The 24,185-nt window shown below is 50.1% G+C and overlaps 1 protein-coding gene across 1 annotated transcript in view; it reads left to right on the top strand.

Annotated features, from left to right (window-relative positions):
- EPHB3 (EPH receptor B3) overlaps positions 1-7,823 on the top strand; it is a 118,411-nt gene extending 110,588 nt beyond the window's left edge. Inside the window, exons 10-16 of the mRNA XM_056849264.1 lie at positions 461-583; positions 1,063-1,310; positions 2,814-3,029; positions 4,356-4,505; positions 4,636-4,829; positions 5,119-5,274; positions 7,512-7,823. Coding sequence (XP_056705242.1) covers positions 461-583; positions 1,063-1,310; positions 2,814-3,029; positions 4,356-4,505; positions 4,636-4,829; positions 5,119-5,274; positions 7,512-7,620 — 1,196 coding nt within the window. The 3' untranslated portion in view covers positions 7,621-7,823. The remainder of the gene's footprint in view (positions 1-460; positions 584-1,062; positions 1,311-2,813; positions 3,030-4,355; positions 4,506-4,635; positions 4,830-5,118; positions 5,275-7,511) is intronic.
- Positions 7,824-24,185: the final 16,362 nt, after the last annotated feature.

Genomic DNA, 24,185 nt, shown 5'->3' with positions numbered 1-24,185 from the left:
AGGAAAGCAGAACAGTTCTTTCTCTAGGGCAGTTCCAAAAAGGAACTAGCACCGCTGACACATGAACACACATGAAACTGCCTTATACTGAAAGACCCTTGGTCCATCAAAGTCAGTATTGTCTGTTCCGACGAATCAGACCAGCAGCGGCTCTCCAGGGTCTCAGGCAGAGGTCTTTCCCTCACCTAGTCCCTTTAACTGGAGATGCCAGGGATTGAACCTGGGACCTTCTGTATGCCAAGCAGATGCTCTGCCACTGAGCCACGGCCCCTCCCCTACAACTTCTCTCCCTAAATGAAAGACTTTTAGTTGACTAGTCCTCTGCTGATTAACGAGTTACATTCAAGTCAGTTTGCAGACATTTTAGCATCGTTCAGTAAGAGCCCTGCAGAACCAAACACGAGTGAAGCCTAAACACGCTTTCCTGTACTGGGTGCCAATTGTCTCTCTGCCCTTACAGTCACCCCTGGGATGAAGGTCTACATCGACCCGTTCACTTATGAGGACCCCAACGAGGCTGTCCGAGAGTTCGCCAAGGAAATCGACATTTCTTGTGTGAAGATTGAGGAAGTAATTGGAGCAGGCAAGTCACATGGTTGCAGCCCGTCTCATCTTCCTAGACCAGGGGTTCCCAACATGGTGCCCACCAACACTTTTCCTGGTGTCCACCAAGTGTTTTTAAAAAGTGGTGAGTGCCGCGTGGGGATTTTGCCTACCATGGCTTCTGATTGACCGTTGGAGGTTTAATTGGCTGTGCAAATTTCTTAAAAATGTTGCTTTGGCAGCAGCTGCCACCACCGCAAAAAAGATTTCCACCGTGTGACTGAAGGTGAGCTGCAGCAGCCATTTTGTGGCAGTCTCTGCCTCTTACGGCAGCCATTTTGCGGCAACCATTTTGTGGTTGTGCCCGTCACACTTCCAAAGGTGCCCACAGGCTCGAAAAAGTTTGGGACCCGTCATAGACAGGAGCACAAGAGGGTGGCAGGCAGGTTTTGGCCGACGCGTGTAACATCTTGCCGACGCATGTAACTTCTCTTCCCCTCCCTCCCCGATCCCCTGCAGGAGAATTCGGGGAAGTCTGCCGGGGCCGTCTGAAGCTGCCGGGCCGCCGGGAGATTTTTGTGGCCATCAAAACGCTGAAAGTGGGCTACACTGATCGGCAGAGGCGGGACTTCCTGAGTGAGGCCAGCATCATGGGGCAGTTTGACCACCCTAACATCATCCACCTGGAGGGCGTAGTAACCAAGAGCCGGCCGGTCATGATCATCACAGAGTTCATGGAGAACTGCGCCCTTGACTCGTTCTTGCGGGTGAGTTCACAATCCTGCCAAAGACTGTCTTCGGTTCTTTTCCAGTGCATGGGAGCAAATGGTGCACTTATAGATGCTGGGATCCCCTTCTCCTCCTCTTCCTCCTTCCCTTCTTCTTCCCCTTTTCCCCTGGTTCCCTTCCTATTCCTATTGGTTATTCCCTCCCCTTTTGATTTTGATTTGTCTCCAGATTAAATTAATTTGAGGTCCATCTCTCTCCCTCGGTAGTGCAAGGTTAGATATGATGCTCCAGAAAATCTCTCCCTGCTGGGAATTTTTTTTTTTTTTGCACCAGAATTTTAGGCTATTCATTCAAATTTCAGTGCTGTATAATTATTTTTATGATATTGTATAATACATTTTATTATACTGTATTTATATTGTATTTTAATTATGATGTGAGCTGTTCTAAGACTGGCTTTGCCGGGAGAGGGCAGGATATAAATAAAAAATGATGATGATGATGATGATGATGTTGATTATTATCATCTAGAGCAGTTAAATACCCAATCAAAATTCTATGCCAGTAAGAAAGCTGAATGCCTGGATAAACTGCAATAAATTTATTAAGAAATTAAGAAATTAAGAAAATTAAGAAATTAAGAAAAGAAATTAAGAAATGAAGAAAAATGCATATTTTGTATTAATGATTTTGTGTTGGCCTAATCAAAGAGATGTTCGGGCTCTCCTTTCCCTGAAAATTCGGCTAGTTGTGTGGTTTCTCAGATTTCACCAGACTTTATTGCTTGCGCTTCTGCTCATAGCCCCGCTTTCCCCAAAGACTCCAAACCTGAATTTTCAAAATAAAATTAAAGTCAGGTTCTGCACTCAAGGGTTGTTAAATGAGGAAGGAAATATCTGCTAGTTGGCCATAAGAGGAGATAAAAATGTACCGGACTGGTAATACAAAACCCCTACACATGAGATACCTACAAATTTGAGGTACTTCTTCTCCCAGCCTTGTACAAGTGCTCAACGTTTGAAAGAGGTGCCATCTAGTCCAGTTCCTATCTCACATGTTAGGCACCAGTTGTCTTGGAGGGCCAACAACAAGGCATAGAGGCTGAGGCCTTCATTAGAACATCAGAAGAGCCCTGATGGATCAGACCAGTGGTCCATCTAGTCCAGAATCCTGCCTCACACAATGGCCAACCAGTTCCTCTGGAGGGCCAACAACAGGTCATAGAGGCCGAGGCCTTCCCCGATGTTGCTTGCTAAGAGTTACAGAGGATGCTGGCTGGAAGTTTAACCAGAGGTGAAAGGTCCTTTAAGCCCCTTCAGTGGGGTGGGAGAGAGATTATTTCAGCCAAATCTCTTCTGACTTTATGAGACAGGTCACTTTTTCATAATCAGAGCTTCCTAAGTATGGATTGGATGCCTACTTGTTAGGGATATTATAGTTGTAGTTTCAGCATTGGCAGGGGGCCACACTGGATGACCCTGGTGGTCCCTTCCCATTCTGACATGAAATAAAATAAATGACTTTCCTTCTCCGACCGGCAGCTCAACGACGGGCAGTTCACAGTGATCCAGCTGGTGGGGATGCTGCGGGGCATCGCGGCCGGCATGAAGTACCTCTCAGAAATGAATTACGTGCACCGGGACTTGGCTGCCCGCAACATCCTGGTCAACAGCAACCTGGTGTGCAAAGTCTCCGACTTCGGGCTCTCGCGCTTCTTGGAGGACGATCCCTCGGACCCCACCTATACCAGCTCACTGGTATGTAACAGCCTCGCTGGTGCGCCTCTCCCTTCCCTCGCAGAAGCTTGGGAGTGGACCCGGGCTAACTTTTCCACTAACAGAAGGGGTGGGGTGATTTCCACCAACTCCTGCTGCCGACCCCCCGATTTTGGTCTCATGCCATTCCTGGGGGTCCCCCTGGAGGAGCATTTTGGGGAGATCAGTGGGCTGCAGTGGAAGGAGGGAGACACGAACCTTCGGTTCTACTGAGAAAAGCACTTTACACGAGTGGAAAATTTAGTCTGGATCGAACCCCGTACGGAAACGGCTGCAGAATCCCTTTGATCTTGGCATCATCTGCAGCATAGCTGAACTCTTTCAGTGTATGGTGGGGGGACTAATGTTGCAATGCTCCTGTGCATGTTTTTGTTTTTTAAACTCCCTGCCAATAAAAAGATTAGTTTGGGGGGAAAGGTTTGTCCCTCGGCCTTTTCTTCGACTTGCTGTTTCGGAAGGTCCCTTTTGACTCCGAGGAAGCATTTAAACCTCTGATCCCTCGCCAGAAGTCTTCTGTGTTACATGCCTTTTATGCATGGCTGTTTGCCTCATGGTCACCCCTCTGACAACTCGGGGGTTTTGTTTTGATTATGCATGCCGTTTCCGGCCATCGGAAGTCGCCTCGCTCTCCCCACTCATTTGCGCGCGTTTTTCACACGTTTTCAGGGAGTGGCTTTAGCACAAATTTGAAAATGCGGGCAAAACACGCAGAAATGCGGGGAGAGCAAGGTGACCTCTGATGGTCAGAAACTGCATGCATAATCAAAACAAAGACCTGGAGTCGTCAGAGGGGTGACCGCAAGGGAAACAGCCATGCCTAAAAGGCCACAGTCTGAGGAAGGGAGCTTTGACTCATATTCCAAAAATCTAATTGGTCTCTAAGGTGCTACTGGATTTGAATCTAGCTAGTGTAGGAACAGATTCATCAGCAGCTTTCTCTGGAATAGTTAAGTAATCCTCCCCCAAAGATCCGTAAATAGCTTTGTTGGCATCATTAGGAATGTTGACAGGTGTCAAGAGAAATCACTAAATTAAGGAACTGGGATGAGGCTTGGCATTATGTCTAGTTCTTCAAGGAATGTATGAACTGCTCCCACCATCTGGGTGGATTGATCTCCAGGCCATTTGGGGGTAGTTGCCATTTCCGTAGTTGCCCAGTTCCAGGCATACGAACCCCACACCGTCTTTTCTGATGACTGCCTGCAGCTTAAAGACCACTCCCGCCTCCATGGCCAGTCAGTCGTAGAGTTCCAGGGGAGCAGAGCGGGGAGGGCCCTAATTGACTAGGTCGAGCATCTCTCCCCACAGGGCGGTAAAATCCCGATCCGGTGGACGGCCCCGGAAGCCATCGCCTACCGCAAGTTCACTTCCGCCAGCGACGTGTGGAGCTACGGGATTGTCATGTGGGAGGTGATGTCGTATGGCGAGAGGCCATACTGGGACATGTCCAACCAAGACGTAAGTATGCCTCTCCAAGCCAGGAAGAATTTCGGGGGCTGGAGGCGAGGGAGAGGAGACAAACAGGAGCAGAAACCCGAGTGAGCAAGACACAAACCCTCCCCCCCATGCTTTTTCGTTGCCTCTGTAGGTGATCAATGCTGTGGAACAGGATTACCGCCTCCCACCCCCCATGGACTGCCCCACGGCTCTGCACCAGCTCATGCTGGACTGTTGGGTGCGCGACCGCAACCTCCGGCCCAAGTTTGCACAGATAGTGAACACGCTCGACAAGCTTATCCGTAACGCGGCCAGCCTGAAGGTCATCGCCAGCGTGCAGTCCGGGTCAGTGTCGCTCGCCCCCTCGCCCTCCCCAAGCACAGGCCACCTGCTGTGTCTGGAGTAGCCATTGCCAAGTTTCTAGCTCTCATGGTTTATGGTGGAAAAAAAGCAACAACCTGGATATAGTTACCCTTAGGGCTGGAGGCAAAAGGCAAACAGGGCCGGAGCAAACAGGGACCGGGAAGCCGATGAGGCTTAGCCTTCCGTATTCTATGGGACTGCCCGGCCTCGGCCCCCTGCAGCCCCTCCCCCTGGGCCTTGCCTGACCTCTGGGCTCTCTCGTCCTTCGCAGCGTGTCTCAGCCACTCCTGGACCGCACTGTGCCCGATTACACCACCTTCACCACCGTGGGAGACTGGCTCGATGCCATCAAAATGGGACGGTACAAGGAGAATTTTGTCAACGCCGGCTTCGCCTCCTTTGACCTGGTGGCCCAAATGACAGCTGAGTAAGTAGGGAGGAATATCAGGAGGGGGGGCTCACAATGGCTGCTCTGTGCGGGACACGGAACCGTGCTGGGTTAGAGGGAAACTCTCCAAAATCCGAGGAAGATCTAATCAGCAGTCGCAGGCTTTGCTAAAACACCTGCTGTACACACATGAACACACCTGTAGTTGTCTTATACTGAATCAGACCACTGGTCCATCAGGTATACTCTAGTCAGACTGGCAGCAGTTCTCCAGGATCTCAGGCAGAGGTCTTTCACATCACCCACGATCTGTTCCTTTTAAATAGAGATGCCAGTGTTTGAACCTAGGCTGAACCTGGGCATGGCGAGCAGCTGCTCCACCATTGAGCCATAGCCCCTCCCCAAACACACATGAAGCTGCCTTAAACTGAATCAAACCCTTGGTCCATCAAGTTCAGTATCGACGACTCAAACTGGCAGTAGCTCTCCAGGGTCTCAGGCTGAGGTCTTTCACATCACCTACTGCCAGATCCTTTTAACTGGGGATGCCAGGGATTGAACCTGGGATCTTCTTCACGCCAAGCAGTTGCTGTGCCACTGAGCCATAGCCCCTCCCCATGTCACCTAGATGTTCACAGACTGGTCCAGATTTAGGCTCATTCAGACAAGTATTGGGTCTTTTTCATGGTTGCCAGCCCTTCCTCCAAGTTGTCCTCAGAGTGACACTGAAAGCGGACTTTGGCCCTGCATCATATTGGATAAAGAGAGCAATCCTAAGCAGATCTCCTCAGAATCCTACTCCGGTCTATTCAGTGGGACTTCCTCCCATAAAAGCGTACTTAGGATTGCATGGTCAGAGGAACCTTAGTTAGAAATATTGTTCTAACCTTAGTTAGATTTAGCAGGGCTCCTTTTAGGTTCTCACACTGTCATTCAAGATATATCTGGAGGTCCTCTGCCTGCCGAATTGTGCATCCAATGCGAATTTTGGATGCTCGAACATTTCAATTGCGAAACACGTTCAGCCCCCACACCGGAATGACCCCTCTTCAAGGTCCATCAAGGCCATGACCTGCCACATCCTGGCATCCCCAACCTTTCAAAGACCTTTTTCAGTATGTGGTGTGATGTGACTCGGACCGTGCGTTGGAAGCGGTCGTAAGACATGCATTCCATTGGAAAAGTCAACTCATGCTGACTTCAGCACTGGAAAAAAAGAGAGAGAGAGAAAGATTTTCAATTGGCTCTTTGTGAAGCTAAACACCAAGAATCGCTCTCATGCCCTGAGTCGAGAATTGTCCCTTTCAGGATAGGGCAATGCCCTCAGCGTGTGCAGCAGACATTCAAACCAAAGAAAAGCTAACTCCTCGAAAATGGTTTCTGTTTTCCTCGTGGTTGACATGTAATCATATTTCCTGCCAATTAGGAGTGGCGGGAGCCGGAGGAGGGATGTCTTCTAAACAGGACATCGGCAATGGAGAAACTCAAGGGAACTGTAGCTTGGTGGTAGAGCATCTGCTTTGGGTGCGGAAGGTCCCTGGTTCAATTCCCGAAATCTCCATTTTAAAGGGTCAAGTAAGTGGTGATGTGAAAGACCTCAACCTGAGACCCTGGAGAGCTGCTGCCAGTCCGAGTAGACAGTACTGACCTTGATGAACCAATGGTCTGATTCAGTATAAGACAGTTTCATGTGTGTTGGAGAGGGGCTGTGGCTCAGTGGCGGAGCATCTGCTTGGTGTGCGGACAGTCTCAGGTTCAATCCCTGGCATTTCCAGTTAAAGGGACTAGGCAGGTAGGTGATGTGAAAGACCCCTGGAGAGCTGCTGCCGGTCTGGGTAGACAATACTGACTTTGAATGGACCGAAGGTCTGCACTATAAGGCAGCTTCATGTATTCAGCTGAAATCAGTTCTCATCCTTTGCATAGCGTTTTTAGATTGTCGAAAGTACGGCCCACACTTTACCTGTGTCCTCCTTACAACAACTCTGCAGTGCAGGTCACTAGAATTATCTCAACATACCAGATGATGTGGGGAGGGGGCGAGGCTGATTGGATCCTTTTCCACTTAAGTCCAGACTCCAAGTGAGTTTGTGGCTGAGTTCAGCTTTGGACCAAGCCACCGTGCTGTGCCACCATTTCTCATCAATATGTCCAGTGGCGGAGAGTTCCGCAGGTCTGAAAACGTGCCCGCCCACTTATCCTTAGTAGCTGGGTTCCCTGCAGTCTATCGCTAACTGCTTTCCTCTTGTTTTGTTTTGGGTTTTTCCCCCCCATAGGGACCTGCTCAGGATAGGAGTGACGCTAGCAGGACATCAGAAGAAGATTTTGAGCAGCATACAGGACATGAGGTTACAAATGAACCAGACGCTGCCCGTTCAGGTTTGACCGCCGAGGACTCTGGGTTTGGAACGGACCCGCCAGGGGAACCTCTCCCTAGGATTCTAGTTTGCGGTGCCGCCCAGCTGCCCGAATTTGTGGGAAGGGGAGTTGCTCCCCCCCTCCCCTCCCGCCACTCCCTTATCTTCACGTGGAGCTCCTTGTCTTGTCAAGAGACCTGTGGTGGAACGGACTAGGACTAAAGCCTAGCTAGATGAAAGGCTCTCAGGGCGTGGGCGGGGCACGAAGGATCCCCGCCCTCCTTTTTTGCTGCGGCGTCCTACGAATGATACGGCGGCAATGCCGAATCTTCATATTGAAGATGGATTAGTGGGGGAGGGCGCTGGCTCCCCTCCTGGCTCCTCCCCCTTTCTCCAAGTCCTGCCGTTCGACATCGGCCTTCGGCGGTGCCGCTTCTTCGGGCTTCCTTAACTCGGCACCGGTGCAGAGTGTCGGGTTGCCCCACAATCTCCCTGTCATAGAGGCGTCTGGCTGCGGTGTGTTCAGCTTCCAGTGGAAAGGGAAGGATCCCCCCGGCAAAGGAATGAAGGATCCAGCCTGCCTGCTTGAGCTACACTGGTGGGGGGAACCAGGGGCACCCGGCTAGGCGTTGTTCTCCACACGCCCGTAGACAATCGTAGGGTCTGCCCAGCCCTATTCTGGAACTGCACACACACACAAATGTCTGCAGGGAGAGGGGGTTCGGTCCGTTTGGGCCCGGCGAGCTGGAACTGCAAAGCCAGCGATGGTTTCCTTACAGAAAGCTGGGCTCGGCCGGCTCTGCATCTTGTATATGTCTACGGAGGCCCTACAGCATGAGTTTGCACAGGATTTCAAAGGCAGCCCGGCAGGATTCAGATGGGGGGGGGGGCAAGCTGAGCAAAGGAGCCCTGCGCCCCTCCTCCCCACACACACACCTCATCTTTTATTCAGGAAGGAGCAGGCTTTGCCATTCGCGCATCCTGCTCTGTGGATCCTCGTCCTGAAACACGCTGTGATTGCTGCCAAAAGGAAGAAAAAAAAGAACTGGAACACTTCTTCTTTCTCTCCCTCTTTGTTTTGTTTGGGGGGGGGTTGTTTCAGTTTTGGGGTGTGTGTTTTTTTTGGGGGGGGGGCTTTCTTCTGAAAGCTTCTGCAGCCCTGAGCCGGCAGCCAAGAGGGTCCCTTCGCGGAGCTGGCAAGCTTGCATGTGTACGAGTGCGTGTACTGGCCGTCTGGACCGCGCGAGAGACAGCGCGGGCAGAATAAAGGCGATAACGATTTTACGTGGCGTTTCCTTCCATCGATCATGCCCTCTTTATCTCTCGCTCCCCTCTGCTGCGCAGTGCCCGCAACACACGAAACGTCAAAGCCCTGCCTTTGTATAGGGTTTTTTTTGCCTCTTGCCTCTGGGAACGGTGATGTCTGATCTTCCAGCCCGAGGCTCTAAGTACCGAAATACTGGGAGGAACTCTTTGTTTCTTTTTTTAACAGGGGAAGGGGAGGGCGACACCGGAGCGTAACCCTCCTTTCTGGAACGTTACTGTCCTCATCTCGCCACAGGATGCCTTGTTGGTAACAGGGTCGTATTTGGTGTTTTGTTTTATTTTATTTTAATCTGGCCTGGGCAGTGTCTCCCACCCGCAGTCACCCTCTACTTCCGGCGTAGCTTTTCCCAGCTATTTCGACGGGTGACTCGTTTTGAACCCAGAAGGGTTGGGAACAACGAACAGTGCTCCTTCGCTCTGGATTGCAAGAATCAAAAGCGGAGTAGGGTGGAAACTGGAGCCAGTATGGTGGGGATTAGGACCCCATTGGCTCAGCCACTGTTCTGTCCCGCTAAACTAAGGTGAGGACAAAGGCAGAAACCGAGAACGCTAAACCCAATTTCAGAGCAAAGCGTTCAGAGTTGGGTTTCCCGAGCAGGCACTTGCAGCCAGAACCGCCTCACAGCTGACTCCTTGCTACAAGCCATGTTAAGGTACACCAAAAAAAGACCTGGGCTTATGGCCATTTTCTTCCTCAACTCCGCTGTGTGCTCGCTTCCACCTGTCCCACCCCCCCTTACCTCATGCTCTCCGTGAGGACGTCCTCATAGCCGAGTCGCAGCCCTCTGTCTCAAAAAATCAGGGGGCCAGGTAACCCCATCCTTTGCGATTTCTCCTATGTTGTCTGTGGAGAAGGGACCGAAGAGTGGCTACTGGAACAGCTGTGGCTCCTGGCCATTTCTCTCCCCCTAGCCCGCAGTCCATTTCCCAACACCTACAAATGAGGGAATGAGGACAGAACGATCCTCACAGTGCCCCTTCGCCCGGGAAATTGCCAGCGATCCAGTCCACGGCACGCGAAAAGTTGCCCTGATGAGGTTTGTGCACACTTCTCCCAGCAATTTCTGCCCCAGCTGTAATGGCCGTTCCTCTGCTAGAGTTTATCCCTTAGGGAGAGGAGCAGGGAGAGGGGGGTGGGTTGTGAACCCACAAAAGGGGTTTCCCTCTTCCCCATCCCTGCCCTTGAAACAGAGGACTTGCTTCTGATCCAGGAAGAAGCTAGAGTTCCCTAGATCAGTCCTGAGGTTTCCCCACCCTCTCCCCAAAACCAGTGTGGTGTAGTTTTTAAGAGCAGGTGGACTCTAATCTGGTGAACCGAGTTAGGTTTCCCCACTCCTCCACGTGAAGCCTGCTCGATGACCTTGGGCTAGTCACAGTTCTCCCCGAACTCTCTCAGCCCCACCTACCCCACAAGGTATCTGTTGTAGGGAGAGGAAGGGAAAGCGATTGTAAGCCAGTTTGAGACTCCTTAAAGGTAGAGAAAAGAGGGATATTTTGCCGCGCGGTATTTTGCCACCTGAGATGTAATCAAAGGATTATCTCCCACCAGAAATTTATTAGTCCATTCTCCCTCTGCCAACACTAATTTTCTTTATCGGGGCAAGCCAGTACTATTTTCTTAACTTTCCCAGCTCTGCAGTGTTATGGCTGGAGACCCTTAAAACTGCACAGTCCAACCCTTTCAAGTTATGCACAAAACGCAACAGCTTGTATGTAATTTCTCTGTTTAGCACCCCCCCATTTTAAACGAGAAGGGAAATGGGAGTGTTGGAGTGGTATTGGTGAGAGATTTGAAAAAGATAAAAAGAAGTATTTCTTCACAAAACCCATAGTTAACTTGTGGAACTCTCTGCCCCAGGATGTGGTGATGTCTGCCAACTTGGAAGGCTTGAAGAGGGGAGTGGACATGTTCATGGAGGAGAGGGGTTTTCATGGCTACTAGTCAAAATGGATACTAGCAATGAGCATGCCTATGATATTGGGAGCTGTGGAACAACGGCAGGATGCTGCTGCTGCAGTCGTCTTGCCTGTGGGCTTCCTAGAGGCCCCTGGTTGGCCACTGTGTGAACAGACTGCTGGACTTGATGGGCCTTGGTCTGATTCAGCAGGGCCTTTCTTCTGTTCTTGTGTTCTCAGCATTTCCTGGGCCTTTTCTAGGAGGCAGGATAATCTTGGCTGCTTCACCAGCGGAGGCAGTCAACTTTCAAATTTGGTGAGCCAAAATCGGACCACTGTGCATGCTTCATCTCCCCCTTGAGAACAACACCATTCCTTGTACCCTTAGACTCGAGCTTGCAAGAATCCCATTCCTTTGCATGAGCCAAATCATTCCCCCCATTTCTATCCTGTCCTTCCTCTGAGAAGCTCTCGGGGTGATGTGCGTGGATGGAAAAATCTCATTCCCTCCTTAACAACAGCCCAGAAAGGTAGGCTGGGTTGAGAAAGAACTGGCTAGACTAAAGTCACCGGGGCAAGTTTAAAGGCCACCTTTTGGCAATTCCAAGCCTTCGTGCTAGCAAAGCAAAGCTTGGGAAAGGACAAGGAAGGAGTGTGCATCTGAAGGCTCAGAAACCAACGAGAGCCAGCGTGGCATAAAGCCCAATGTGGTGCCAGTGGGTGCCATGGTGCCCGCCGTCACGTTGATGCCCACCAAGTGTTTTCAGAAAGTGGATGGGGCCAGTTGCGGCTCTTACCCACCTGGGCTTCTGACCGGCCACAGAAGATCTGATCGGCTATGCAGATTAAAATCACATTGCTTCAGCGGCACCACAGTGTTTTATTCACTCTCACTCCTCTTTCCCAGTGAATCTTAATGACTCCACTTCTCCGCACTTGGGCTTCCTCTGTGTGTGTGGCTTGGCCTCCTGCGACATCCATTTTGTGGCTCTGCTCACTACCCTGGGTCAGAATCCCAAAGGTGCTCACAGGCTCAAAAAGGTTGGGGACCCCTGGGGGTTATAGTGCTGGATTAGGAGAAGGAAGACCCCAAACCCCACTCACATATGAAACTCACTGGGCGACCTTGGGCCAGTCACTCTTAGCCAAACCCTACAAGATCTGAAGAAGTGAGCTGTGGCTCACAAAAGCTCATACCCTGCCAGAAATTTTGTTAGTCTTTAAGGTGCGACTGGACTCTTGCTCTTTTCTACTACCTTACAAGATTGTTGTGAGGGCAGAATGAAGGTGTATGACATCCTGAGCTCCTTGGAGGAAAAGGGGGATTAAAAATATAAGATGAGGTAGATGAGCCAATGGTCAGGAAAGACACCTTGCCTATCTGAAACCATCCGTTCCAGAGGGATAGGAGTGGATGGTAGCAAACTCACATGGGCTTAAATGCTTGTGGGCATCGTTGGGTGCTTGAAGACGTTGTCCTCTTTGTAGCTGTTGTCAACAGTAGGGCCAAAACCTGCAAAGCGGAGCGTATGCTGCATTTCCATGCGGAGCTGAAATGTATGCAAAATTAGCCCTTTGCAGGAGGACTCTTGGCTAGTAGTTCCATCTTTCTCAAAGGCGACATTTGACAGTGGAAAACACAGCCTCAATCATGGTTGGGTCCAAATTCAATAACCTAGTCTATCTCAATATGGTAGAAAGGCCCACATCTGGCTGGTTTGAGCCAGCATGGTGTAGTGGTTAAGAGCAGTGATTTGGAGCGGCGGGTGCTAATCGGGTAAACCAGGTTCGGTTTCCCGCTCCTACACATGAAGCCAGCTGGGTGACCTTGGGCTAGTCACAGCTCTCTTAGAGCTCTCTCAGCCTCACCTGCCTCCCAGGGTGTCTGTTGTGGGGAGGAGAAGGGAAGGTGATTGTAAGCCGATTTGATTCTCCCTTAAGTGGTAAAGTCGCCATATCAAAACCAACTCTTCTTCATAATTATGTACTGCAATTTATGGAGTGCTGAATCTGATTGCTCCAGAAGAAACATAACTGATGTTTTCTTTAAAAAAAAAATCCTTAGGGTAATGGAAGGGCACTGAAACCCTTTCCAATGTAGGTGTTTTTTCAGGACTGGGGTTGCTAAAGGTGTTTATTCCAGATCAGAAGACAGTGCCTTTGGCTACACAGTTCTCCTGGGGTCTTCCGGCTGCAAAAAATCCCTTTTACTTAAATGATTCTGTAAGGTGCTGTCCCCAGAAGGAAACTGAACAACCTCCAGGTTTACAACAACCAAAGGAGCACAAGATCTCAGGGCCCAGAGCTGCTGTTAAAACAGGCAGGCAAGCAAAAAAAGTTGCCAATGGAACATCCTCAGCTCTGTAGCCTTCTCTAGGCTTTCTATCCCTGCCTCTTTTCTTGACCCATATGCCTTTTTTTTTTTGGTGCTTCTCCGCTTGTGATCTGGGGCCCAGCCTGGGTGTGGAGGATACCTCAGTTCCTACAGCAGAGCCTTTTTGGGGTATCAGAAAGAGGACAGCAAGAGATTGGACCAACAGTTCATCTTCTTTCTGGAAGAAACTGTGCTGCCTGCCCTTTCCTGAGACCGAGTCACACCAGTTGCAAGCCTGCAGTTTTAGGGGTGTCGGCCTCCAGGTGGACTCCCCGGAATTCCAGCTCATCTCCAGACCACAGAGATCAGTTGCCCTGGAGGAAATGGGTGCTTTGCAGGGTTGTCTCTATGGCATTGTACCCCATTGAGGTCCCACCCCTCCCCAGACTCCATCCCCAAATCTCCAGGAGTTTCCCAACCTGGATCTGGCAACTGCAGCTGCTTCTTCGGGTCTTGCTTGTGGCTCAGTCTGGGTGCTGATGTTCAAATCTGTGGTGCTGGTGTTTCACTCAGTCCAATTCCTTGTTGCCCTGGTAGTGAAATTAATATATATATTTCAAGCCCTTGGGTGCTCTTTAATACTTGGCTTTCGCCTGAGCTTTTACAACAGTCTCTCTGCCCGCCAAACCATCTCTTTTCTGTTATATTCTTCAGTAATCCATGCTGGCTGGGCAGGAGTTCCCCGTAGGGAGTCTCTTGCCTTTAACTGCAGGGAGACTCCATTTTTGTTTGGGATTGCCAACAGAGACCTCTATGTGGAAGCGGTGGACTCTAATCTGGAGAATCAGGTTTGATTCCCCACTCCTCCAAATGAGTGGCGGATGCTAATCTGGTGAGCCAGGTTGGTTTCCCCGCTCCTCCACATGAAGCCAGCTGGGTGACCTTGAGCTAGTCACAGATCTCTTAGAGCTCTCTCAGACCCACCTACTGCACAGGGTGTCTGTTGTGGGGAGGGGAAAATGATTGTAAGCCGGTATGATTCTTAAGTGGTAGAGAAAGTCAGCATATAAATACCAACTCTTCTTCTTCTTCTCCTCCTCTTCCTCCTTCTCCTTCTTCTTTGTTTAGTTCCCCCAGCTTCTACTGCTGTCAAGCTCGGTGAAGGGCTCAGGGAACAATTTCCGAAGGCTTCCTGCCTTCTGAGCCAAGGGTCTCACAGCTCCACTTCTGGAATGTGATTCAAGTGCTTCTTGCCCCAGGGTGGACTCCAAATTAAATGGTCGATTGGCACATCAGTAGCCTGGGTCAAGGAGGAATGAATCTGTCATTCCACATCTCTGTGGTTCATGACATGCTCCTGTCCAGCCAGCAGAAAGCCAAAGGACTTCGCCAGTACCCTGAGGACGCGGGAGATCCGCTCGGTGTTGGAGAGACATTTGATCAGTGACTTTTTAATATTTACAATTGAATGCTTCCATTTGGCGTTTCCTGGAGGCCAAAGGTGCTACCCAATACCAGTTTCTCCTGGCACCACTTTACCCATCCTGCCTGGCATTCTACACCAGAAACAGACAGAGGATCTGGATCAGGGCTGGAAATATTTCCGGTTTCCCCCACTCCCCATTCTTTAGGGTTAGGTTGTTGTGGAGTCCTGCAGAGCTCGAAAGCTTGCATGCTGTTCTGGGTTGTTTCGGTTGGTTCTAATAAAAAAAGCATTACATGGTGTTTGAGGATTCGGGGGGCCCAATCACCCCCTACTGCGTGGTAGAGAGAAATTTCAAAGGAGGGGCCATGGCTCAGTGGTAGAGCATCTGCTTGGCATGCAGAAGGTCCCAGGTTCAATCCCCAGCATCTCCAGTTAGACTAGGCAGGTAGGTGATGTGAAAAACCTCTGCCTGAGACCCTGGAGAGCCGCTGCTGGTCTGGGTGGACAATACTGACTTTTGATGGACCAAGGGTCTGATTCAGTATAAGGCAGCTTCATGTGTTCATGTGTGTTAAAAGGCTCTGAAACGTGGGGGGATAAGTCGGGGGGCAGTACTTGGAAACCAGGGTCCAGGCTTCCTTCATGCGACACAATTCCTTGTCTGCCTGACCTTATGGAACTATTATCACACTGCCTTTTCCCCAGCGTTCCCCAATACCCTAATTTCCGTCCTCGTTCCAGTGTTGGGGTTTCAGTTTTGTCTGAAAAAGTGAGCTAGCGAAGGTCTCCATCCTTGCCGGCAAATTGGCCTTGTATGTTAGCCAAGAAGATGGACACACACACACACCGCTGGGCCGTTTCCTGGCACTTCTTGTGTTCAGGTGCTTGTTAGCACCTCTTCAAGATTCCTGTGCTTTTCCCTGGACAGAGCTGCAGAGGGGCTAGCCACTGGGTTCCCCGACTGATCCTAGTGACATTTGCAAAGTTGAAGGCACCTCTCATAGGTAGGGTTGCCAACCTCCAGGTAGTAGCTGGAGATCTGCTATTACAACTGATCTCCAGCCGATAGAGATCAGTTCACCTGGAGAAAATGGCCACTTTGGCAATTGGACTCTATGGTATTGGAGTCCCTCCCCTCTCCAAACCCCACCCTCCTCTGGCTCCGCCCCAAAAACCTTCCACTGGTAGAGAAGAGAGACCTGGCAACCCTACTTGTAGGTCATAACTCTTCCTGGGTGCTGTGGGGCATGGAAGGGGCAGAGAATACTTGTAACTGTCTTACTGCCAGAACTAGGCAATCGGGGTGGGTGGGTGGGGGGCTTCGTATGCCCTTTGTGCATCACTCTTCTCTGCCCCCCTCCTCATCCCCAGCTGATTCTGTTCCCCCCCTTCCCATTGGTGTGCATGGAATTTGGCTTCCGTGGTTCTTTTAGAAGGTTGCCCATGCAGAAGTTGCACCCTTGGTGGTTCTTGTGTACTGTATCTGCAACTTTTATATATATAAATATATATATACATAAATATATATATATTGAGATGTATTTAATGGTGAAGAAAAAGACGCGACTGCATTTGTAGAAATATTTTTTGAAGAAATACTTTTTTCAATTAAATTATTTAAGAAATTTATGGAGCCTCAGAGTGCCTGTGTGTTTATTGAACTGGAGGGGGGGGCGTTATGCAGCAGGTGTGAAGAGGGGATACGTAGCCAGGGGTTGATGTCCGGAATTGTATCTTGAAAATCTGGCTGTCTTACCCAGCAAACTATCTGTAAGGCTTTCCTGGCTTTGGGCAAGCATGTCACAGAATGTCCACCAACACTCTAATCTCTGATTGGGGCGGATCGCATGAAAATCATTGGTGCAGCTGGAAGAAACTGGAAGATTGGCTTTGTTTGGGGGGGGGAGAGTGTTGGCTTGCATGTGCCCATGGGACACTGCAGAATGAACTAAACCCACACTGAGCTTTTCAGAGGATTCAGTTTATACATTCAGTGCTAGTCATCAAGTGGAGACTTTTCTCACCCACCTGCCCTTTTGGAACTATTACTGCACTCCACGCATACATCCTTGGAGGTTGCGCTGTTGTGGCACCCAACACAATCACAACTGGACTGTCTTGTCCACCCAGGAAAATCCAATTGTGTTGCCCTTCAGCACAACAACAGCACAATATCCAACGTCACAAATTCCATGCTGGCCATAATTAGACAAGGAATAGAGAATAAAACTGCTGCTATCATTCTGCCCTTGCAGAAAACTACGGTGAGACCACACTTGGAATTCTGTCTACAGTTCTGGCCACCACACCTAAATAAAGGATATTGCAGAGCTTGAGAAGGTGCAAAAAAGAGCAACCAAAACGAACAGGGGGCTAGAGCAACTGCTCTGTGAAGAACGGTTAAAACGCCTAGGGCTGTTTAGCTTGTAAAGAAGGCGGATAAGGGGAGAGATGATAGAGGTCTATGAAATTATGCATGGTATGGAGAGAGTAGACAGGGAGAAGCTTTTCTCCCTCATAATAGTAGAAAGCGGGGTCATCTGCTGAAACTGGAAGGTGAGAGATTCAAAACAGATAAAAGGAAGAATTTCTTCACACAACGCGTAGTTAAATGGTGGAACTCCCTGCCCCAGGATGTGGTAATGGCTTCCAACTAGGAAGGCCTTAAGAGGGGAGTGGACATGTTCATGGAGGAGAGGGGTATATCCATGGATACTAGTAAAAATGGATACTAGTCGTGATGCATACCTATTCTCTCCAGGATCAGAGGAGCATGCCCATTATATTGGGAGCTGTGGAACACAGGCAGGACAATGCTGCTGCAGTCCGTCTTGCTTGTGGTCTTCCTAGAGGCACATCGTGTGAACAGACTGCTGGACTTGATGGGTTGTGGTCTGATCCAGCATGGCTTTTCTTATGTTCTTATCCAGCACGGTGCAATTGCAGCCCAGGACAAATCCAGCGCATGCAGGCGTGAATCAACAACGCGGACATGCCAAGGCTCAGTCAAAGGTGGTGCAAACAATGCTGCCTGCTCAGATACTTCACACCTGCCCTGAGACAGCTTTGCAGCAAGGAAGTAACAGGTTGGAACCAAAAGGGAATTCTAAAGGATTCCAGAGCAGAGAACTGTGAGATATTCCCCCATCGTTTCAGTTTGGACCCAACTCTGTGAGCACACCGGCTAAACCAGCATATTGCAGTAATTAAGGACCGAAGTCTTGCGTGCATTATAATGCGCAGGAAGGTCGAAGCACCATCGTAAATCACCCTTCCTAAAGGGCCACTGGGAAACCTGATACAAGCTCATTTTAAAACGGCCTTTTTTCCCCCCTACTCACATGCGCAGAAACAGCAGGAGATGGGCTGAAAAGCACTGAAGGGGGACATGTGGATTCTGTCGAAGAGGCTGAGCCGTGGCTAAGGCAGTGGGGCGAAGACAGCCAGTGTGGGGCGGTTGTTAAGCGTCTCGGACTAGTATCTGGGAGACCCGGGTTCGAATCCCCACTCGTGTTGTGGAAGCTCGCTGGGAGACCTTGCACCAGTCACACACTCTCAGCCTAACCTACCTCACAGGGTTGCTGTGAGGATAAAATGGAAGAAGAAGGTAGGTGGGGCTGAGAGAGCAGTGACTAGCCCAAGGTCACCCAGCTGGCTTCATGTGGAGGAGTGGGGAAACCAACATGGTTCACCAGATTCGCCTCCGCTGCTCATGTGGAGGAGTGGGGAATCAAACCCGGTTCTCCAGATCAGAGTCCACTGCTCCAAATCACTGCTCTTCACCACTACGCCGCGCTGGAGGAGAGGAGAATGAGGTAAGCCGCTTTGGGTCTCCACTGGGGAGACAGGAGGGATATAAATGAATTAAATAAATAAATGCGTGAATCCGAAATGGCCTGTCTGAGTCTGACCTCCACCATAAGCGTGATCCAAAAGGCACATTCTGCAGCAACCCTGTGGGAGCTGTCCAGGCCTGACTGGTGCATGGACAGGAGATATTCTGGCCTGCTACATGTGCCACCCATGCATCGCATTTTTATCCCACCCTGCCTCCAAGGACATCAGAGTGACTTACATGGTTCTCTCCTCCTTTGTCTTCACAACAACCTTGTGAGATAGGTTAGGATAAGAGAGAATGACTGGCCCACAGTCACCCAACAAAGAAGAAGAGTTGGTTTTTATACCCCGCTTTTCTCTACTGAAAGGAGAATCAAACTGGCTTAAAATCTCCTTCCCTTCCTCTCCCCACAACAGACACCTTGTGAGGCAGGTGGGGCTGAGAGAGCTCTAAGGGAGCTGTGACTAGCCCAAGGTCACCCTGCAGGCTTCATGTGGAAGAGTGAGGAATCAAACCTAGTTCTCCAGATTAGAGTCCGCCGCTCGTGGAGGAGTGAGGAATCAAATCCGGTTCTCCAAATTAGAGTCCACCACTTCTAACCACTACACCGTGCTGGCTTCATCACGGAGCAGAAATTTGAACCCAGGGCCTTTTAAGCATGGTTGTTTCCTCGCAATCACCCCCCACACACACTGCTTCAGGGCTTTGCTTTGATGATTATGCATGCCTTTTCCGACTATCGGAGTTAGCCTCGCTCTCCCCGCTTGTTTTCACTCATTTGCCCATGTTTCCTGGACACTGTCTGAAACCAGTGGTAGGATCTGAGAGACACATCTTTCTCCGTTTGATAATCCAAGTGAAAAATCGGATACTAGGGCTCTAAAATAACCATCTTTGACCTCTGGGTTGGTCTCATGTTGTCTGCCAGCCTTTAGGGAGAAGCCAGAGGCAGGGTGGTGCAGAGGTTAGAGTGTCGGCCAAGGATCTTGGGAGGCCCAGGTTCGAATCCCCACTCTGCTGTGGAAGCTCATTGGGTGACCTTGGGCCATTTGCACAAGCCTTCAGCCTACCCTACAGGGCCATTGTAGAAAAGGGCACGAGTCCAGTAGCACCTTAAAGACTAACAAAAATATTTTCTGGTAGGGTATTTTTGTTAGTCTTTAAGGTGCTACTGGACTCTTGCCCTTTTCTACTACTGCAGACAGACTAACACGGCTACCCACTGTGAATTATCTACAGGGCCATTGTGAGGCTAAAATGGAAGAGAGGGGATGATGCCAGCTGCTTTGGCACCCCATTGGGGAGAAAACTTTCTTCTTTTGCTAGCTGGCAAGCAGCGAGGGTGCCAGAAGTATAGTGTCCAGGTCACGCGAAGTGATGGTATCGCTTTACTCTGCTCTGGTTAGACCTCATCTAGAGTATTGTGTTCAATTTTGGGCACCACAGTTTTAAGAAAGATGTAGACAAACTGGAACATGGCCAGAGGAGGGTAATGAAGATGGTGAGGGGTCTGGCGACCAAGTCCTATGAGGAAAGGTTGAAGGAGCTGGGTGTGTTTAGCCTGAAGAGGAGAAGACTAAGAGGTGATATGATAACCATCTTCAAGAAGGGCTGTCATACAGAGGAGGGGGGCGAGTTTTCTGTTGCTCCAGAAGGTCGGACCAGAACCAACCGGTTGACATTAAATCAAAAGAGTTTCAGACTAAACATTAGGAAGAACTTTCTAACAGAGCGGTTCCTCAGTGGAACAGGTTTCCTCGGGAGGTGGTGGGCTCTCCTTCCCCGGAGGTTTTTAAGCAGAGGCTAGATGGCCATGGGATAGCAATGCTGATTCAATGACCTTAGGCAGATCATGCGAGGGAGGGCATCACCTCCTTGCATGGTCCCTTTAACTGGAGATGCCGGGGATTGAACCTGGGACCTTCTGCATGCCAAGCAAATGCTCTACCACTGAGCCACAGCCCCTCCCCAATCCCTAGGGGCTTTTAGAAATTACAAATGCACTAGAGAATCTAACAGGTTGCTTGTTCTCGTGGCTGTGGGTGAGTGTCCTTTCCTGCCTCCTGCCCCCCCACGTCTCCAAGGGATACATGGGTCTTGTGTGTGTGTGTGAGGGGGTGCTATTATCTAGGGAAGAGCTGTGTGCTTTTCCCTCCCCCCGCTTTTTTCTTCCCACTCCCCAACCCCGCAACCAGCAAAGGAGTTCTTAGCGCTGCTGTTTTCCCTCTTAATCTCCTGTTTAGGACTTAAGGAGGGGAAACAAAGGACGGGATTGTTTGAGTTTCTGGAAAGCTCTTGGGAGCCGCTGGATGGTGCTTGGAAGGGGGGAGGAGAGCGATTCTCCAAAGAGAACCCAAAAGTGTGGGGAGGGGGATCTGAATTCTCAAAAAAAAAAAAAAAATAAAGTTGTGTAGCCTTCCAAAAAAAGCACAGCAAAGCCAGTGGGTGGGCGCTCTTTGCAGGCCAGGGGGATAGACTGTTGGATTCAAATTGCATCTCAGCCATGAATGTTAATGGGTGGGCTGGGTGAGAACAGATGCAGGGTCAGCCTGTCTCCATAAGCAACCTAAGCAGCCCATCCTTTGGAGGAAAGGAGCCATTTTTCACGGATGCTGGTCGAGCGACATATTATTTGAAGGGTACACGCCAGACTCCCTTGCAGTGCCAGATTGTACGTGGTTTCAGAATTATATCCAGAATTATATGATAGAGGTCTATAAAATTATGTGTGGTATGGAGAGAGTGGACAGGGAGAAGCTTTTCTCTCATTGTCTTGTCTGCAGTTGTCTTGTTTGTGGGCTTTCTAGAGGTACCTGGTTGGCCACTGTGTGAACAGACTGCTGGACCTTGGTCTGATCCAGCATGGCCTTTCTTATGTGAGCAGGCAAATCAGACTAGGCGCAGCTGAGAGATTCAAAGATAAAAGGAAGTATTTTTTTCACACAACGCATCGTTCAATTCCCTGCCCCAGGACGTGGGGATGGCTGCCAACTTGGAAGGCTTTAAGAGGGGAGTGGACATGTTCGTGGAGGAGAAAGGTATTCATGGCTACTAGTCAAAGTGAATACTAGTCATGATGCATACCAATTCTCTCCAGGATGAGAGGAGCATGCCTATTATATTAGGTGCTGTGGAACACAGGCAGGATGCTGCTGCTGCAATGGTCTGGTTTGTGGGCTTCCTTAGAGGCACCTGGTTGGCCACTGTGTGAATGGACTGCTGGACTTGATGGACCTTGGTCTGATGTTCTTATGTCCTTATGCAGGGGATACCACGGCAGGCCACGCGCTAACAGCACCACATCTAGCCACGCCTAGTCTTTACATTACTCACCAAAGAGGAGGGGCAAATACTCGACCCCGCCCTGTGCCTGCTGGCTTCAGCATTCCCAGTTCCCTCTCTCTTTGCACCTCCGGCTGTTCCCAGGAAACTAACGCAGCTTCCCCTCAAGAGCTACTACCACGGTGAAGAAATTAGACCAAATTGTAGGACTTGCCCCAGAGCACAGCTCAGGGGCATGGCAGAGGAAGGAGTTAAGTTTCCCCTTCCAATGAACCTATTTCTCCCACAAAGGAGCACGTTAATACCTTACTGGAACACTTCCAATCTCTGTAGCCGCCTCGCCTGCAACCCCAATTTTCAACAAGCGAGGGAGGGGTTAATGGTATTATTAACGTCCCAAATTCCAGTAATTAGCCTGCTATGTCACCATCCCCTGTATTATATCATATCATTAAATCCAATAGCCTGTAATTGGGAGCACTGCAGGGGGAAAATTGAATTAGGGCGCTATACATTTGTATTCATGCAGGTTCAAAGAAGAGTTTGCGTCACAATGAGGGTTGCCAGCTCCAGGTTGGGAAGTAACTGGAGATCTTGGGGGCGGAGCCTGAGGAGGGCGGGGTTTGGAGAGGGGAGGGACTTCAATGCCATAGAGTCCGATTGCCGAAGCGGCCATTTTCTCCAGGTGAACTGATCTCTATCGGCTGGAGATGAGTTGTAATAGCAGATCTCCTGCTACAACCTGGAAGTTGGCAACTCTACCTGGTGATCAGCTGTAATAGCGGGAAATCTCCAGCCACTACCTGGAAGTTGGCAGCCCTATTCACAATGCCCCACGAACCTCTGACCCTGTACATTTATTTCAGCTGTGCTATGTGAATAATTCGAGCAACCGCTGCTCATGTTACCGGAGATCTTCCCACCTCCATGAGGACTAGGGACTTGCTCTGCTTAGACAAGCCCTCAATTTAAAAAGTCTGATCCGCCTTCCTTGGTTATCCAGGCAGTGCGGGGAAGAGGAAGAAGCTTTTGAATCTTAAACACAGCCAAACATCCAACGTGCCTCCCACAAGGGTTGATTTTTTTGCCTCTGGGCATCCGAACGTTAGATGGTTAAGCCAGGCTAGGAGATCAGAGGCACTCAAACGGGGTTGTTGGGACATGTTTCGGGAAGCCTTCGAGCAACTAGAGCAAAGTCTGTTTTTGCTCTCTTTTTTTAAAAAAATTGTTTTGTTCTTTTCCAGTTCAGGCTGTTGTCCTTGAGAAAGATCATTTTGCTTGAGGATAGCTCCCCTCTTCCGATAAAGTGTGGAGGATGCCTGAAGGCACCCCCCTCCTTGTGAGTCACATTATTTCTATTGCTTTGAATGAAACCAGAAAGCTGCTCCAGCTGACTACAACATCCTTCGTGGTGTGTGTTGTCCAGAATCATAGAGTTGGAAAGGACCACCAGGGTCATCTAGTCCAACCCCCTGCACAATGCAGGAAATTCCCAGCTACCAACCCCACCCCTGTGAACCCCAAATTGGGGTTACCAACCTCCAAGTGGCGGCTGGAGATCTCCTGCTACTACAACTGATCTCCAGGAGGCAGAGATCAGTTCCCCTGGAGAAAACGGCCGCTTTGGCAATTGGACTCTATGGCACTGAAGGCCCTCATTTCTGCAAACCTTGCCCTCTTCAAGGTCCACCCCCCAAATCTCAAGGTATTTCCCAACCCAGAGCTGGCAACCCTACCCCTACTCCATGCCCAGAAGATGGCCCCCAAAAATTTCCCCCCCAGGATCTCTGGCCAATCTGGCCTGAAGGAAAATTGCTTCCAGACACCAAAGTGGCGATTGGCAATACCCTGGGCCTGTAAGATAGGGCTGCCAACCTCCAGGTACTAGCTGGAGATCTCCTGCTATTACAACTGATGCAAGAACATGTCTGCAAGCCGGCAGTTCGGCACCGGTTCTTCCTCAGCCTGATTTCCTTTGTTGTGCACGAAGGCAACCCCTAACTGGGTCACGGCGAACTGGTTTGTCCAGTCTCTCCTTCCTACCCAGCCACAGGAGATAAAGACTCCAGCGGCCTTTTGCATGTTGCAAAGGATGCATATAATTAGGAATAATCAAGCACCCTTGGAATAGTGCTGTCCGCAGCAGTTCTCCTGCAGCTGTTTGCCATGCTTGGAGCTGCGTCAGCAACACGCCGGGCCCGGGACCTGCAACAGCAGCCGCTAAAGCCTGGGCAGAGTTTACAGTCTAGGGTTTGTTTGTAAGTGATGTGGTTGCCCATGCATCGCTGCTCCCATTGGCCCATCTCACCTCTGTGGCTGGTACTGGCTGGAGATCTCCTGCTATTACAACTGATCAGATCCCCTGGAGAAAACGGCCGCTTTGGCAATTGGATTCTAGGGCATCAAAGACTCTCCCCTCCCCAAACCCTGCCCTCCTCAGACTCCACCCCCAAAATCTCCTGCCGGTGACCAAGAGGGACCTGGCAACCCTATCCCCGGACCACACCTTGC

The sequence above is a fragment of the Euleptes europaea genome, chromosome 5 (genome assembly GCF_029931775.1).
Source record: "Euleptes europaea isolate rEulEur1 chromosome 5, rEulEur1.hap1, whole genome shotgun sequence".
Lineage (NCBI taxonomy): Eukaryota > Metazoa > Chordata > Lepidosauria > Squamata > Sphaerodactylidae > Euleptes > Euleptes europaea.
Note: the sequence above shows the minus strand (reverse complement) of the source record. Positions and strands in the feature narration are given on the sequence as shown.